Consider the following 16,577-nt stretch of genomic DNA (forward strand, 5'->3'; position numbering starts at 1 on the left):
TGAAGGATTGAGAATGCAAAAAAATACTCACATCATCTGTTGCACAGATCGCATTTTCAGAAACGCTTCTCTGCCTAGTAAAAGAAAAAGTATTTATTTTTATATTAGAAAACTAACACTGAAAATAATGAAGACGAAGACCAAATTAGAGGCTTGCCAGAAGGAATTCATGTTTCACAGCATCTGTACCAGTGTTTCCAACTTTGCAGACCGGCGGGGAGTGGGGAGGGGGGGAGAGGGGATGGCTCTGTGCGAGTGGCTGGCAAGCATGCGTGCATGCACACAAGTCTATTGTTTCACTTAAGTGAAACATGCACATGCACTTGCTCACTGCTTGTCCAAGTGAGGATGAGTGTGCACGCTCACTGACCATTTCTGTGGCCCAGTTTCAAATCCCTTATGGCCCACTGTACTACAGAACATGTCCATCTTTTGCTTCTCCTTGCCACTCCTACATTGAGCTAGCTTGAATGAATTACCTTTTTTTGGTCAAATATTCTAAGTCGTTGAGGGACACGGTGGCTCAGGGGCTAGGACGTTGAGCTTGTCGATCGAAAGGTCGGCAGTTCAGCGGTTCGAATCCCTAGTGCTGCTGTGTAACGGGGTGAGCTCCTGTTACTTGTCCCAGTTTCTGCCAATCTAGCAGTTTTGAAAGCACGTAAAAATGCAAGTAGAAAAAATAGAGACCACCTTGGTAGGAAGGTAACAGTGTTCCGTGCGCCTTTGGCGTTGAGTCATGCCGGCTACATGACCACGGAGACATCTTCGGACAGCGCTGGCTCTTCGGCTTTGAAACGGAGATGAGCACCGCCCCCTAGAGTCAGCAACGACTAGCACATATGTGCGAGGGGAACCTTTACCTTTACTTTTTATTCTAAGCTGTTATTTCTTCTGCTTGACAATAAAAGGTATGTGAAGAATTGGAAGGAAGGATGGAAGCAGGGTTGGGTCAATCCCTAGGCTAAGCGAATTCCAAAAATGAATTTGAGCTCTAACAGAGCATACTTCTCAGTTGTAGAAATTCTCAGATTGCTTTATGCCCATGTTCCTTCTTACACAAGAGCTTCTTTAACACCGCCTACAATTCCGAACACTGTGCCTCACTGATTAGCCATACCCATATCGGGGAAAAATAGGGTGGTATTTAAATTCCTCCTCTAGATAAAGACTCACATTTTTTAAAATGAAATCAAAATAACAAATGAAATTACTCTAATTTAACAGCAGCAGCTCTTTAGAAGAATTTAACAGCCACTTCAGAAGAGTTGTGAATTAGGTTTGAGGCAGGGAGAAAAAAGTTTTTTTTTTAAAAATTCTCTCCCCATGATCACAAACAACAGCCATTTTCCTCCTACTACCGTATATACTCGAATATAAGCCGATCCGAGTATAAGCCGAGGTCCCCAATTTTACCCCAAAAAACTGGGGTAAACTGGGGACTCGAGTATAAGCCGAGGGTGGGAAATGAGGCAGCTACCGGTCGGGGAAACCCTCCCTCCCTCAGCCGAGAAGGCTGGCGGCTCCCCCGCCCCGCCCTCTCACTGCACCGGCAGGGCTTCCCCGCGCTAATGCAAAAGCCCGCCAAGTTTGCGCCATCCGGTATAATGTGAAAAAAAGAAGAAAAAAAAACCTCGAGTATAAGCCGTATATACTCGAGTATAAGCCGAGGGGACGTTTTTCAGCACAAAAAACGTGCTGAAAAACTCGGCTTATACTCGAGTATATACGGTATTTATAAGTTAAAAATGGGAAGGTCCAACCTATGTACAGGTAGTCTTTGATTTACAGCTAGTCATTTAATGACTGTCCCACATTACCACAAATCTCCTCAGACCTTCTTATGACCTACTTTTGAAGTTATGGCGGTTGCACACCCACCCACAGTTACATTACTGCATTTTAGGCACTTTGCAACTGGCTCATCTTTATACCATTTACAACATTCCAGGGTCACATCACCATGAAATCTTCCCAGGGAGTTCTCTATAAGCAAATCAATGGGGGATACTGGATTTGCTTAACTAATACATGACTTGCTTAACGACTTGTTGATTCACTTAATGATTGCAGCAAAAAGGGAAGTAAAATTTACTTAAACACTGCATTACTTGGCAATGTAAGTTCTGGTCCCAGTTGTGGTTGTAAATCAAGGACTATCTATACTCTCACTCAGGCGTGTCAAATTCAAGGCCTGGGGGCTGGATCCAGACGTGGGGTGCTTAGATCTGGCCTGCGGGGCCACCCTGAAAACAGTGAAAGACTGGCCCACGGTGCCTCTGCCAGCAAAAATGGAGCTCAAGAGGGCTGCTATGACCCATTTTTGCTGGCAGAGGGTAGCAGGAGGCCGTCGCAGATGAAAATGGAGCTCGGGAGCCCGTTTTCTCTGGCAGAGTGTCGGCCCACCACTGGTGCCCCCAACACAAGTGATGTTGAGCTGGCCGCGCCCACCCTGCCCGCGCCCAGCCAGGGCCCCCAAGGTCAAACACAACCCTAATGAAATCAAATGTCAGCTTTGGAAGCCATACTAGGCCGAAGGCTTCCACATGCTGCCACTTTCTCCTCTGTGGGAAGGGAGGGGAGGAGGGTGGTAGTACAAGGGATGATTAGACATAACAACATTCTTCCTGCCAGTCAAGGTCAGGCTGGGCTCGCATCTGGAGAAGGAGTGGCCGGAGTGATGTCTCGAGATGGGACGGTTGAAGATTGGAGCATGTGATCAGCATTAGGGTCATAAGGGTGGGGATTTAGGGGTTTGTATTACTGAGGGAGGAACCCAGATCCCCAGATTCAGATTTCAACCAACTGTGCCAGATTACCTATGCTAGTAAAATAACTTTGAAAGATGTTTTGCTTCGGAGTCTTTTTTGCAAGAAGGGTTTTCTGGAACACTGACATCAAGTTTGACACCACTGCTCTAAATCTAGTAAGGATAATGTCAAAGCCAATGATCAGCTAATTCTCTAGCAATAGCACTTAGACTTATATACCACTTTACAGTGCTTTACAGCCCTCTCTAAGCAGTTTACAGAGTCAGCCTATTGTCCCCAACAATCTGGGTCCTCATTTTACCCACCTTGGAAGGATGGAAGGCTGAGTCAACCTTGAGCCTGGTGAGATTTGAACTGCCAAATTGCAGGCAGCTGGCAGGCAGCAGAAGTAGCCTGCAGTACTGCATTCTAACCCCTGCACCACCATGGCTCTTAATGAGAATGAGTGGGAGAATGAGTGGGAGGCAGTAACTACTTTTGTCAGGCCCACTATTTCCACCTTCAGCTGTTGAACATGGACGGATTTAAAACCAAAACAGGTCAACTGAGTAAAAACAGAGGAAATAAGAGAAGATACATGTGATGAACAACAACAAAAAATGAAAAATGCAGCAGCAAGGAGAAGCTAGACATCCCTGGCTCACCCCAAAAAAGTAAGTAGATCAGCCCTGGGAAATGACTTGGACGAGGGGATAGATGGGGAACTCATCAAATTTGCAGATGACACCAAGCTGGCAGGAATAGCCAACACTCCAGAAAAAACAAAATGCACCGGTACCGTATATGTGGTACCTTGCTCAATAGTAGTACCTGTGAGAGGGATCTTGGAGTCCTAGTGGATAACCATTTAGATATGAGCCAGCAGTGTGCAGCAGCTGCTAAAAAAGCCAACACAGTTCTGGGCTGCATAAACAGAGGGATAGAATCAAGATCACGTGAAGTGTTAGTACCACTTTATAATGCCTTGGTAAGGCCACACTTGGAATATTGCATCCAGTTTTGGTCTCCACGATGTAAAAAAGATGTTGAGACTCTAGAAAGAGTGCAGAGAAGAGCAACAAAGATGATTAGAGGACTGGAGGCTAAAACATATGAAGAACGGTTGCAGGAACTGGGTATGTCTAGTTTAATAAAAGAAGGACTAGGGAGACATGATAGCTGTGTTCCAATATCTCAGGGGTTGCCACAAAGAAGAGGGAGTCGGGCTGTTCTCCAAAGCACCTGAGGGTAGAACAAGAAGCAATGGGTGGAAACTGATCAAAGAAAGAAGCAACTTAGAACTAAGGAGAAATTTCCTGACAGTTAGAACAATTAATAAGTGGAACGACTTGCCTGCAGAAGTTGTGAATGCTCCAACACTGGAAATTTTTAAGAAAATGTTGGATAACCATCTGACTGAGATGGTGTAGGGTTCCTGCCTAGGCAGGGGGTTGGACTAGAAGGCCTCCAAGGTCCCTTCCAACTCTGTTGTTATGTTATGTTATGTTAAATACTTGAAAGGGAAATTCCCAAGAAATCTCAGGGCTATAGGCTAGACTGGGAAGTTGACAAGCATCCTAGGGAAAGGCAGTGGCAAAGTATTTCAGGGTTGTTGCCAAGAAAACTTCACAGAGATAGATATTCATATAGAAATGAAACTTCTTTATTATGGCCAAAACCCAGGAACATAAAGTAGCCTGCTAGAACCAAACATCCAGACCATTATGCAATATAAAATAAAACAGAGGAATATCAAAATGATAGAGGATCATATATTTCTACTAGAGAGGGAGACAGATCACCAGTTTGGCTGATCTCCCCTCCTTCTCTGTTTGCACTCAACTTGCTGCCTATCTGTATATTTGCAGGTAAACAGGCAAGAAAGAATTCATTAGGGAACTCTGAAAAGCTTATTAAAAGGGCACAAGAAATTTATGGCTAGGCCCCTGTAAAACTAGATGTCCAAAGGCAGATATGCTCCACCTTGAAAGGTGACATATTCATACAATCATCAAGAATTCAGCTCAGCTGAAAAGAGACTTGATCCTTAACTGTAAATTAAAAAGTTTTCCACAGGATGCAAAACCTTGGAAACGAAATAATATTTTCATGCTTGTGTACCGTATCTGCTTCAGTTGCTTAGATTTATAGTCTACCTGGTTTACTGTAGAAGATCTTAAATGCCTGAAGGTAAATCTCAAATTGTAGCTTTATAGTATTAGTATTACTATCTTAATAAAAATAGGATGAAGACCTTTAAATTTCTTTGCCAGGAAAGCTCTCTTTTCCACACTAATTTATTTAGTTACCTGTCTTCCATGACTGATTCTTCAGGAGCTGCATCAAATGGTAAGAATGGACGGATTCTGCAATGTACTCTGATGTTGCCTCTTAGCTCCTAGGGTTACAACACAGAAACCTAATTATTGCTATTATTGATTGATTGATAACATGCAAATCCCATATGTCTTCCAGAAACACATTGCTACATAGACGATATCTAAAATGACAGAATATATAAGTCCATCTCGTGATCTGACACTAAACACATTTATTTTGGCAATAAACCCCAGGAACGTGAGTAGAAGAGCGGACTGCTTATTGTTAAGGATCCTCAATCCAGTCTGTTACTACAAACAGATAAGAAGAGAACTGCAATCCTAGAGCAGAAGAAAATATTTTCAGTTAAATTATGTCATTATAAAGTTATCAGCTTTTACAGATTTATGGTTTGCAGAAAGCAAAATATGCCTTCAGTTCAAACACAACTGTACGAGGTTCACAAGTGCTTTTATACAAGTGGAGAAACGTGTATAAACCACAACATTTACTATCTTGGGAATCTCAATTTTTTTGTTTTTGTTTTGTTTTGTTTCCTAGCCTTTGGATTTGCTCCTGGGGAGGAAAACTATGGCAAATCTAGACAGCATACTAAAAAGCAGAGACATCACCCTGCCAATAAAAGTATGTAAAGTCAAGGCTATGGTTTTCCCAGCTGCAATGTATGGCTGTGAAAGTTGGACCATAAGGAACGCTGAGCACCAAAGAATTGAGGCCTTTGCATAAGAGCATAAATGTGCCTACCGTTCCTGTCCTATTGTTCCCTTTCGTTATAACAAATTAACATGGTTGTTGCATACTTTTGCTTATATATATATATTTTTCTTTTATAATGTGTTGATTTTCTTATGTTGATGTTTGTGTATACTGTTGTGACAAAATGAAATAATAATAATAATAAAAAAAGATTCCTGCAAGTCCCTTGGACTGCAAAGTGAACAAACCGGTCAGTCCTCGAGATCAACCCTGACTGCTCTTTAGAAGGCCAGATCCTGAAGATGAAACTCAAATACTTTGGCCACCTAATGAGAAGGAAGGACTCACTGGAGAAGAGCCTAACGCTGGGAACAACTGAGGGCAAAAGAAGAAAGGGACGACAGAGAATGAGGTGGCTGGATGGAGTCACTGAAGCAGTAGGCATGAGCTTAAATGGACTCTGGGGGATGGTAGAGGACAGGAAGGCCTGGAGGAACGTTGTCCATGGGGTCATGATGGGTCGGACACGACTTCGCAGCTAACAACAACAACAAGCCTTTTGATTATTTAAATAAACAAATATATCGTGAAAGCCAACCCCGGATGGCACCAACTCATTTATAGGCTATCCTAAGATGTAGAGTTAGTTAGTCTGCAGATTGTATAGGTAATAGAGGTAGTCCTCAACTTACGACCACAAATGAGCCTAAAATTTCTGTTGCTAAGTGAAATATTTGTTAATTGAGTTTTGCTCCACTTTACGACTTTTCCTGCCAGAGTTGTTAAGTGAACCGCTGCAGTTGTTAAATTAGTATACGGTTGTTAAATGAATCTAGCTTCCCCATTGACTTGGCTTTTTAGGAGGTCGCAAAAGTGGATCACGTGACTCCAGGACACCGCAACCATCATAAACATGAATCACTTGCCAAGTGTCTGAATTTTGATCACGTGACCACGGGGATGCTGCAACGGTCGCAAGTGTGAAAAACCGTTGTAAGTCTTTCTTTTTTTTCAGTGCTGTGGTAATTTCGAACAGACACTAAATGAACTGTTGTAAGTCGAGGACTTCCTGTAGTTTGTTTCACTGTAACTTGTTGGGAAAAAAAATCACAATGATTGCTTTCTAAGATTCAAGCCAGGATTCCGCAACAATGGCAAAACATTCATTGTGATGTCACAGTGCAAGCTCAGTCCTTTTACACCCTTGCATGCAACGTCACAGCGCCAATACAAAAGAGGGAAAATCCGACTTGGAAGGTATATTTCGTAATTTGCCTCCTTCCGCTCTGGATGCTTATGAAGATTAATGGGCAATGGGAAGTAATTGTTAATAAAATAAAAGCAAATTCCAAAATAATTAAACAGGTCTGTTCAGACATTGTTAATTCAATTACCAAGATACTTACAAGTAGGCTGTTATGCAATACTTTTCTTCTTCGTTTTTCTTTCATATATCTCTCATTAATCTCATCCAAGGATTGTTCAAGTTCCAGTGTTTTAATCTGAAATGCTGGAAAGAAGTTATCACAAATGTTCAATGAACTATTACATGTCTTCCTTCATGAAATAGAGAAGGGGGGCTGAAATGATTGCATGCAAAGTTCTATAAGCAATAAACAAAGACAAACAACATATATTTCATAAAGCAAGTAAAAGACTTGGTTACACACCTCTGGCTGAGTTTACACACGACACTAAATTTACCAGGATTTCTTGAGCAAGCCATAGTGATTTGGGTTGAACTATAATGCTAAGCTCTAATGTGGATGCATAACAGAGTAAGTTTAAATGGAACAAACACATCACATCTATAACCATGCATGTTGGATTTTGTTAATGAGCTTCCAGAACCACTGGTTCCTATTGATGGGAACAGAATGGTAGGTAAAATGGATCCTTATCTGAGGTCGCAACAATAATGTTCTTGCAAGGCGGGTCAAACTGTAGAATCTTCCACCGCCATCCTTGTGCTCTCTGGAATTTCTTTCCCCCATCATTTATTTTTGTACTAGCTCTACAGCTTTATCATTGATAAAGCACCCCAGGAGAAACCCCAAATAAAAGGGAAACTACCTGCTACCCATTTTTCTTTTCTATTCTGACGAGAACTGGGTATCTGCTCCACAAATTCTGCATTGGATAATGTCCTAGCATCAGTAGAGCTTTTTTAATTTTATTTTTAATTTTATTTTTGTCACAACATTATATACAAGCACATATAATGAAAGAAAACAATAGGACAGGAACGGTAGGCACTTTTGTGAACTTATGCACGCCCCGTATAGTCCTCTTAGGAATGGGGTAAGGTCAATGGTAGGCAGTTTTTGATTAAAGCTTTTGGGAGTTTGATAAGAGACCACAGAGTCAGGCAGTGTGTTCCAAGCGTTAACAACTCTGTTACAAAAGTCATATTTTCTGCAATCAAGATTGAAGCAGTTAACATTAAGTTTGAATCTATTATAGATTCTATATATTATATTATATATTATATATTATATATAATATAATATTATTATAATCTATATATATATTATATTATATATAATATAATAATATTATATTATATATAATATAATCTATATATAGATTATAGAAGCTATAGATTCAAACATTAAGTTTGAATCTATAGCTTCTATGGTACCACCCTCCCAAACCAAATGCCTTCCCCATTGGTTGAAACAACAGCTTCTATAATTCCCAGCCAACAGTTTAAAAAGCTTGTTGTAACCAGTCAGTGACTGAGTCCTTTAAATGTTTGCTTGATCAACTTCATATGACTCTTATGTCTCTGTCAGAGTTTCCTGCAAGAATCAAATCCAGAAGCACGCACAGATAACTGATTCAGCTGGATTCATTAACTTCTTTATAGACACAATAATACATGAAGTAAGTTTACAATACCAACAGCAGATTCACAGTTTCATTTCATCAGAGTAGACAGGTACACACACACACACACACAAAGGTTTTAGTTTCAAGTCTCTTTACAGAATCAGAAGCTGCAGACTAAGACACGCCCTGGCTCCAGTCTATCTCAGCTCCCAACTGGCTGACTTAGTTGCTATGTCTATTCATTGGCTGACCTTGTTACCATGTCTTCCCAGTCATGAATATTCTGAAGACTCTTACTTTTCATAGTCTCCTTCTGTAATTGTAGCTTTTGGGCAGTGAGCAGAACCTGATGTAGAAAGCTCTCACCCTGATGGTAGATCTCCCTTGAAAATTGAAGGGCAAACAAACGGAGATTCTGCATGTCTTGTTTTAGTCTCTAGATCACAAACATAAAGAGCTAGTGTTATGTTAGGTCATAGAAAGTCAAGGTCTATTTATGGATCTTGTTTTTTTTTCTTTTTTCCCTTAGCAATAGCAATTAGACTTACATACTGCTTCACAGTGCTTTACAGCCCTCTCTAAGGGGTTTACATAATCAGCATATTGCCAACAATCTGGGTCCTCATTTTTATCAACCTCAGAAGGATGGAAGGCTGAATCAACCATGAGCCGTTGAGAATCGAACTGCCAAACTGCAGGCAGCTGGCAGTCAGCAGAAGTAGCCTGCAGTACCTCATTCTAACCACTGTTCCATCACAGCTCTTACATACCGTATTTTTCAGAGTATAAGTCGCTCTGGACTATAAGACACACCTACCTTTTTTGGGGAGGAAAACAAGGGGAAAAAATCTGCCTCTACGTCCCAGCAATTTGCCTCCTTGCAGCAAACAACAAATAACCCATTTCAGTTTCAGCACAACCTGATAAGCACAAGCAGCTGATTGTTGGTTGGATCATCCTCCTGAAGATCAGCTGTTTCAGGCTGCAGGGATTGCCATAGCCTATTGCCGCCTCCACGTGCCCCATTTTCCAGGGGGCTGGCAGGTGGGTGGGGCTACATTCTGTGTATAAGATGCACCCAATTTTCACCCTCTTTTATGGGGGAAAAAGTATGTCTTATGCTCCAAAAAACATGACATATGTACACAGTTTATGTAATGGTCTGTGGGAACAGCCTTGAGAGGAAGAAGAGAAAAAAGGCACAGACTGTGCACTGGTCAGATGAGAGAGATTTCAGTCTGTAGAAGGAATGAGGACAGGGAAAGAAGGGACCTTTTTTCAGTTTGTTAGAAAGTAAAGGCAAGATGGGGAGATTCCGTGCTTTCCGATATGCAAGAATTTATTATTGTAACCATACAATAAAGGTAAGGTTAGTACTCATGGTTTTGAGTTCTTGTTCAGACTATCTCAAATGACTGAATATTTGAAACATGCTGAACCCCTTTCCACTTGTAATCAATCTCTTTACCTGTATGGCTCTGTGAAGCTGGATTGCAATGGATTTTGCCGTTCCATGAAATGTCTTTGTATTATTATAATAAGCAAAATTATGTTCTGCTGAGCTGTTCCCAATTATTCCTCGAGTCTGCTTTTAAGAAAAATAAGCACCTGTTACTCTGAAGACAAGTAGTTTCAGAATTAGAAACTTCCAAAAACCCAGCAGTATAAAAAGCAGTCATAATCATCATCGCTATGAAATTAATTGTTAAGCTTTCTGACGGTGTATTTGTATCATTTCGAGCTTGATTGAAGACTTAAAGCATTTTCTCTAGAATGCACAATGTCTTCTATGCCTCTACAGCATGGGTGTTTGATCTTGGCAATTTTAAGATTTGTGGACTTTGACTCCCAGAATTCACAACCCCCAGAGGACTAGATCTCTTCCAACTCTGGTGATCAATAGTAAGTGGAGCAAAAGAATAGGAAACAGCCTAGGTAGAGCCAGGGAGTAACCTTGAATGGAACCAGTTAAATTGGAGTAATCAATGGCTAGTCATTCTTTCTTTCCAATCCAGGACATTTCATTTGCAATTCATTTGCGTCTTTTTACGGGTATTTTTTGCTATAACCTCATTGTCCTGGAATGTACAAACACACTAGATTGGGTCCATTAACCCATTAAGGTTTACACAGAGGACAAAAAACAACAGACTCTTAAACCTTAAGGTCATACTTAAAAAGAAAAATGCAGGCTGAGTAAAGAATGCTATATAAACACCACATTTCAAGCCAATTCTTTGTTGATAGCAATTATGCATGAAAATTGGAGAGTCCAGCTACCCAACCTGATCCTCTTGTCCTGTAACTGAGCCTGCATCCGTTACACAAAGCTGAGCTCAGCATGCCTATGACAAGGAAAAAAACAAAGGATTTTAAAAACAGAATCCTAAGCCTGTAGAGAAAACAATGGAACTCACTAAGTTAGAACTCAGTAAGTGAGAAGATGGAGTCGTATTTTACAACTATAAACCACAGTAATTTTTTGCTGACTTTTGTAACATAATTCTTTTGATGTGATCTGTGTTTGCAAACAAAGATTGTGTTTTCTGTCCTTTTTTCCTAATCTGTGAGCCCTGAGTAACAACCACATTCCAGAACTTCAGTAGAATGAAATTGAGGACAATTCATTGCAATAAGAGCTGGCAATGCTCTTGGAAGGTAAGTACTATATTTTAAATCTCTTTAAAAAAAAAAAGAAAAGAAAAGGAAGAAGAAAATCCCTACTCGATGAATGGCTTTTTGCCAGAATGATAAAATAAAATCTTTTTATTCACAAGACACTACAGCTCCAATTACAGATGTAAGCAACCTCTCTTTCTGTTCTGCTATAATCTACAGCAGGGTGCCAAACTGACAGCCCATGGGCCAAATGTATAACAAGCAGGCCACGCCCACCCACGCCGCAAAGGGAAAAAACATTGCGAAACTTCATATGAGGGCAACATGATGTGGCTAATTTGACATCCATGATCTACAGAATTAGCTTACAGCTGGAAATTGAGCCAGACAACTTCACTTTTAATCACTTTGGAGAGAATCAGCCATGAATAAGTTTGCTATATTATCAGCATTCACAAACACACTTCGTTTCTAGAGTCACTTGGACAGCTATAGAAATCAAATAAATAAAGTAATAATAAATTATTCCAGCGATCCATTGTTCTATAACCGTGATGGTGAACCTATGGCACGCATGCCAGAGGTGGCTCACAGAGCCCCCTCTGTGGGCATGCACGCCATTGCCCCAGCGCAGCCAGCTGGTTGTCGGGTTTCTGACATGCACATGCACACTGGCCAGCTGGTTGTCAGGTTTCTGAGGCGCGCATGCATGCCAGCCAGCTAGTTGTCGGGTTTGTAAGGCAGGCATGTGTGCTGACCAGCTGGTCGTCAGGTTCCCTATGGTCTGGCATGCATGGTTTGGGGACTCTCTGCCTAAAAGTTTCGCCATCACTATCCTATAAGATCTCTGCCAGATCATATGCACATTGCATGTATACCAGCCACAGAGGCACTAGAATTTTGAACAGGTTGTTTTCAAACAAATAACAGAGGAGAGCTAAATCCTAGTGGATTTCTTTGGAAACAGGATGATGAATCAGATGGGACCCTTGGACTAATTGAGACTTAGGCCATATATCTGGCTCAACTTCAGTAGCACTGAACTAAATTTCTCTGATTTCTCGTGGCCAATTTTTCCCCAGATTTATTACATATAAATATTTAATTAATGAGAATAATGAAGTGGTTGTCTAGCATGAAAAACAACCCGAATAGTATCAATAATCTGGATTTGAGAATTTTCAAATCAGACAGTGAATATTGGGGTAAACTAACTAGTAACCATGCATGAAAAAAAATAACTTTAAATATTGAGAAGATTCTTTGGTCTTGTTTATTTACAGTAGTTTCTTTTTAATCCACATCCATACCTATTCTGGCTGACTTTTTTTAACCAAGAACTGGATCAGTCATTAAATACAATTATTAGTGCTTCAGTCAGGGAGGGAAGGTTGACAGATGTTTTCCAAATCTGCTTAATTGCATTTTCAGAGGATTACTAAAACTCACAGTATCACCTGCATAGATAAGGATGTACATTCAAACTACATTCACAAAATGGATGTTACTCTCTATTCAGTGCTTTGCTGACCAAGGTACCACCTGCTAGATCACAACACAAACCACAATCAGTTTTGATAGTTTTCAGGTAAGTCCATAACCAAAATCAGGGATTTTGTAGATTTTTTTAAAAAAAATCTTTTTGATAACTATAGTCACTCTGAGTGAAGAAAAGAAATCTAAAAAACGAACAGGCTGTTTTGGACTTCAACTCAGGGTTTAAATTGGAAAGTCTAGAAAAAAAATATGCACAAAATTATAGGTTGAAGGAATGAAAATGTTGTTACCTTTGCAAGCTTGAGGTGCAGAAGAGCATTTTCTGTTTCCAGCACAATTATTCTTTCTTCTTTTGTCTGACAAAACACAGTTCAGAGGGGCCTGAACTTAAACAAGTGCAATGAGTGAGGCATCAAGCCAAAGTAGCTTATTATAATCCTTCTTCAGTGATTGTATCAATCAAGCCTTTCATATTTTAAATCCCACCAGTCACTCCATCAAAAAACCAGAGTCCTGTCATGATAGAAACCTTAAAGCCTAGGTTTTCTAGGAATGGTGATATGTTTACAATACATGTATTCTGTTATTGCGCTCATCTCCCACTGGATCTTTGAAATACTTATTTAAAATTTTAATCCCACCCAACTTCCTTTGGAGTCCCATTTGTTTTAGGCATATCAGAGTTTATGAATCTGAAGTTCTCAAGTGGAGGTCTCATGTTTGCCACTCCAGTAGATGAGTAGCATCATTCAACATCCATTTTTGTGTTCAATGCCTTTTAGATGTTTTGGATCTACAGCCCCCATTAGTATTTGCACATGCTGGATCTGAATGATAAGGGTTTAGTTATTTATCAAATTTGTATAATTACCATCTCATGATAAATGACTTTGGGCAGTATGCAACAAAGCTAAAAACAGGTAGTTAATAAATACTAAATCATTATTTAATATATTTTTTTTAAAAAAACTATAAAAAATAAAAAGAAGAAATATTTCCTGAAGAGATGTTAGCAATTCAGTGTAAAGTAATGCAACTGAAAGATACCAATGGAGGGAGTCTGGAATCTGAGATGAGATCATCAGAAGATCACAGCTTTTCTAGCTTTAACTCCTGATCCCAAATATCTAAAGACAGGTTGTTACATCACAGTTCCTCCTCTGAAGGCCGAGAGGATTCATTTTGGTAGCTAACCATTGATGGATGGATGACGTTACCATCAAGTTGGTGTAGATTGTTACCAACTATCTAGATGGGTAGATTTGCTGCCTGGCGACACCGATTTACACCATCTCAACACTCACTCGCAGCTTCCGTTCCAGCTGCCGAATGTGTTGCTCCGACACAAAAGTGGAGCTAACCGCGCTGCCGGGCTTCCTCGTTTGGAGCCGGACCATCCCAGATAGTCAAAAGCCGAGGGATCACTTCTCCGTCCCTTCTTCCACTTTCAAGGAAAGCCGTTTGAACCATCCAATCACAAGCCAAGACTAAGCTTCTCGGGGGTTGCTATAGCTACCCGCAGGGCTTTAGGCAGAGGAGAGCGCCGGCACACGCGGAACTTCGAAAGCGATCGCTTTGCTAAGCCCGGCTCCTGCCTTTTTGGAAGCGCCGACGATGGGGAGGCTTTTTGCTAGGAAGAATCGGCGAGGCACCCTCCAAATGCCCTGGCCTAGACAATGCAGTATTCGATTTCAAGTAGATAAGGGACATTTTCCATATGAGGCTTGTTTTCCCCGTGCTTAAAGGAGAAGTTGCTGAATACTGTGAGAAAACAGGTCAGAGACACGAAATAATCAGGTCCGATGTACCCCAATATTCCCTGGCCTTTTTTTCTTTTGTTTCTGCGGCTGTCGGAAACAGAGGAGTCACTGGTGTTGCAAGCAGAGCTTGGTAATACACACACACACACACACACACACACACACAAAAGTGGGGGGGAGGGGGAACCAGCATTCACACGCTTTTTGTTATCTGCAGCAGACAGCAGCGCTTGTATTCGATGGACCAACTTACTCTCTTGGAAGAAATCTGTAGCTCTAAGTTTATACTCCCCCCACCCCCGAGAAAAACCAATTATTTTAAATCTAAGAATCAACTGTACCCGTCCATTTCTCCCGCACTAGGGCTCTGGAGAATAAGGTAAAAAAAATGCTTGGTTTTGAGCTTAACCTCCCTTTCGAGCTGGCACAACAGAGCAAAATTATAAGTGAGTAGGAAGTTAAATGCAGTTTTAAGGTCTATTTCTAAATACGCAATAGGCCTTGGGTTGATTGGAGCCATCTCATTTGTCCATCTTGGCATTTCCCCCAAATTTTCATAGTGGTCCCTCAGGATTCTGGAAGCCACAATATTGAGGTGGGTGCACAAGAAACTGATACACATATCCAGTGGTAGTTATCCTGTCTTGCAACACCATGAACACATTCAACAGCCACTGCTGTATTTCTGATTTGTAGCATAAGTAAGTACTTTGTCAAACTCAACCATACAGTACAAGGCAAGAATGCATTCTTGATATTATTAAAGTTTTTAATATTAAAAGATGCTCATTACAATTATCTGTATAGAAGTGATAATTTATATGTGCTCCTCTAAGTTTCCCAATATCTCTAAACCCTCTTAAAATTCTAAGTATGCCCACTAGCTGAAAAAGATTGGAAATTCCTACTATGAAACACAGGGTATCTGTATCCTTAAGGGCATAATGATTAGGGGTGTAGCTCATGGATCTGCTGTTGTCACTGAAGAGATCAAATGCATTGTTCATGCTGCAAACTTAATGGGTTTTTTAGTTTTATATATTTTTAAAGTTTTTAGGCCACCTATATAATAAGTTTTTTAATTTGTATTTTAAATTGTATATTTTTGTTTCGTTTTTGTTTTATCTTGGCTGTACACCGCCCTGAGTCCTTCGGGAGAAGGGCGGTATAAAAATTGAATAAATAAAAATAAATAAAAATAAACTTATTAAGATAGGACTCCCAATAATGGTGACAAGCTCTTGATGAGACATTTGGTTAGATTTGAATAACTGTCCTTGGGACATGAATCTGTGTATAAATGCTGTTAAATTCCACAATTTTCTACAGCAAGTGGGAAATGCCCATTAAATTGCAATTAAATGTATTAATACTCTACAGGTGGAAGTTATTTTAAATTTTATGTCATATACTATGTCTTATTTTAATTGTGATGCTTCTGACATGAATAAACAAATGAAGTCTACAGGTGGGATGCACAAATGTTTTTTGCATGAAGGGCTGCACTTTGAAAATAAACTTCCCCAAACAGATGAGGCCAGAACCACCTCCATATTTAACATCTAATTTAATGTCATGCATACAATTACTCATACGCACATCCACATCCACGCACACTGTAGTTCTATATATTTAATAGTTTTCGACTTTGGTACATAAACATTACTTGGCAATTTTTTTGAGGGCCAGAGCTGCTCTTAAAAGATTTTCACATGCCTGAAGAAGCTGATTATTTCAAGCATTGTTACAAAAAAACCGATCACCTTCTCAGAGAGCTGACTTGAGAAATACCACTGCATAATTTCTGTAATATCATAAAGGACTTTATAGCAATAAAAATATGTGATTTGTTGTTTCCTATAAGCAAATCACAAAAAGGTCAAACAATTAAGGTTATGTACAGTACAAGTCACATTTTTCTCCATGACTATGAACATAGATTGGCCAAACATGCATATATCCACCACAAAATTCATCCAGTTGGGAAATTTAATGAGAAGACATTATTTGGCACCTGCTGTTTGTAACTTTAGAAGGGAGTTTGTATCGTGTATATAAAATTTTGGTAGTGGTAATAATCACTATC

General features: G+C 40.1%; 1 protein-coding gene across 1 annotated transcript in view; it reads right to left on the reverse strand.

Moving 5' to 3' along the window:
• KIF25 (kinesin family member 25) overlaps positions 1 to 9,038 on the reverse strand; it is a 46,071-nt gene extending 37,033 nt beyond the window's left edge. The window contains exons 1-4 of the mRNA XM_058167706.1: positions 8,913 to 9,038; positions 7,190 to 7,293; positions 5,057 to 5,145; positions 32 to 74 (exon numbers count right to left, since the gene is read on the reverse strand). Coding sequence (XP_058023689.1) covers positions 32 to 74; positions 5,057 to 5,145; positions 7,190 to 7,293; positions 8,913 to 9,036 — 360 coding nt within the window. The 5' untranslated portion in view covers positions 9,037 to 9,038. The remainder of the gene's footprint in view (positions 1 to 31; positions 75 to 5,056; positions 5,146 to 7,189; positions 7,294 to 8,912) is intronic.
• Positions 9,039 to 16,577: the final 7,539 nt, after the last annotated feature.

The sequence above is a fragment of the Ahaetulla prasina genome, chromosome 1 (genome assembly GCF_028640845.1).
Source record: "Ahaetulla prasina isolate Xishuangbanna chromosome 1, ASM2864084v1, whole genome shotgun sequence".
NCBI lineage: Eukaryota > Metazoa > Chordata > Lepidosauria > Squamata > Colubridae > Ahaetulla > Ahaetulla prasina.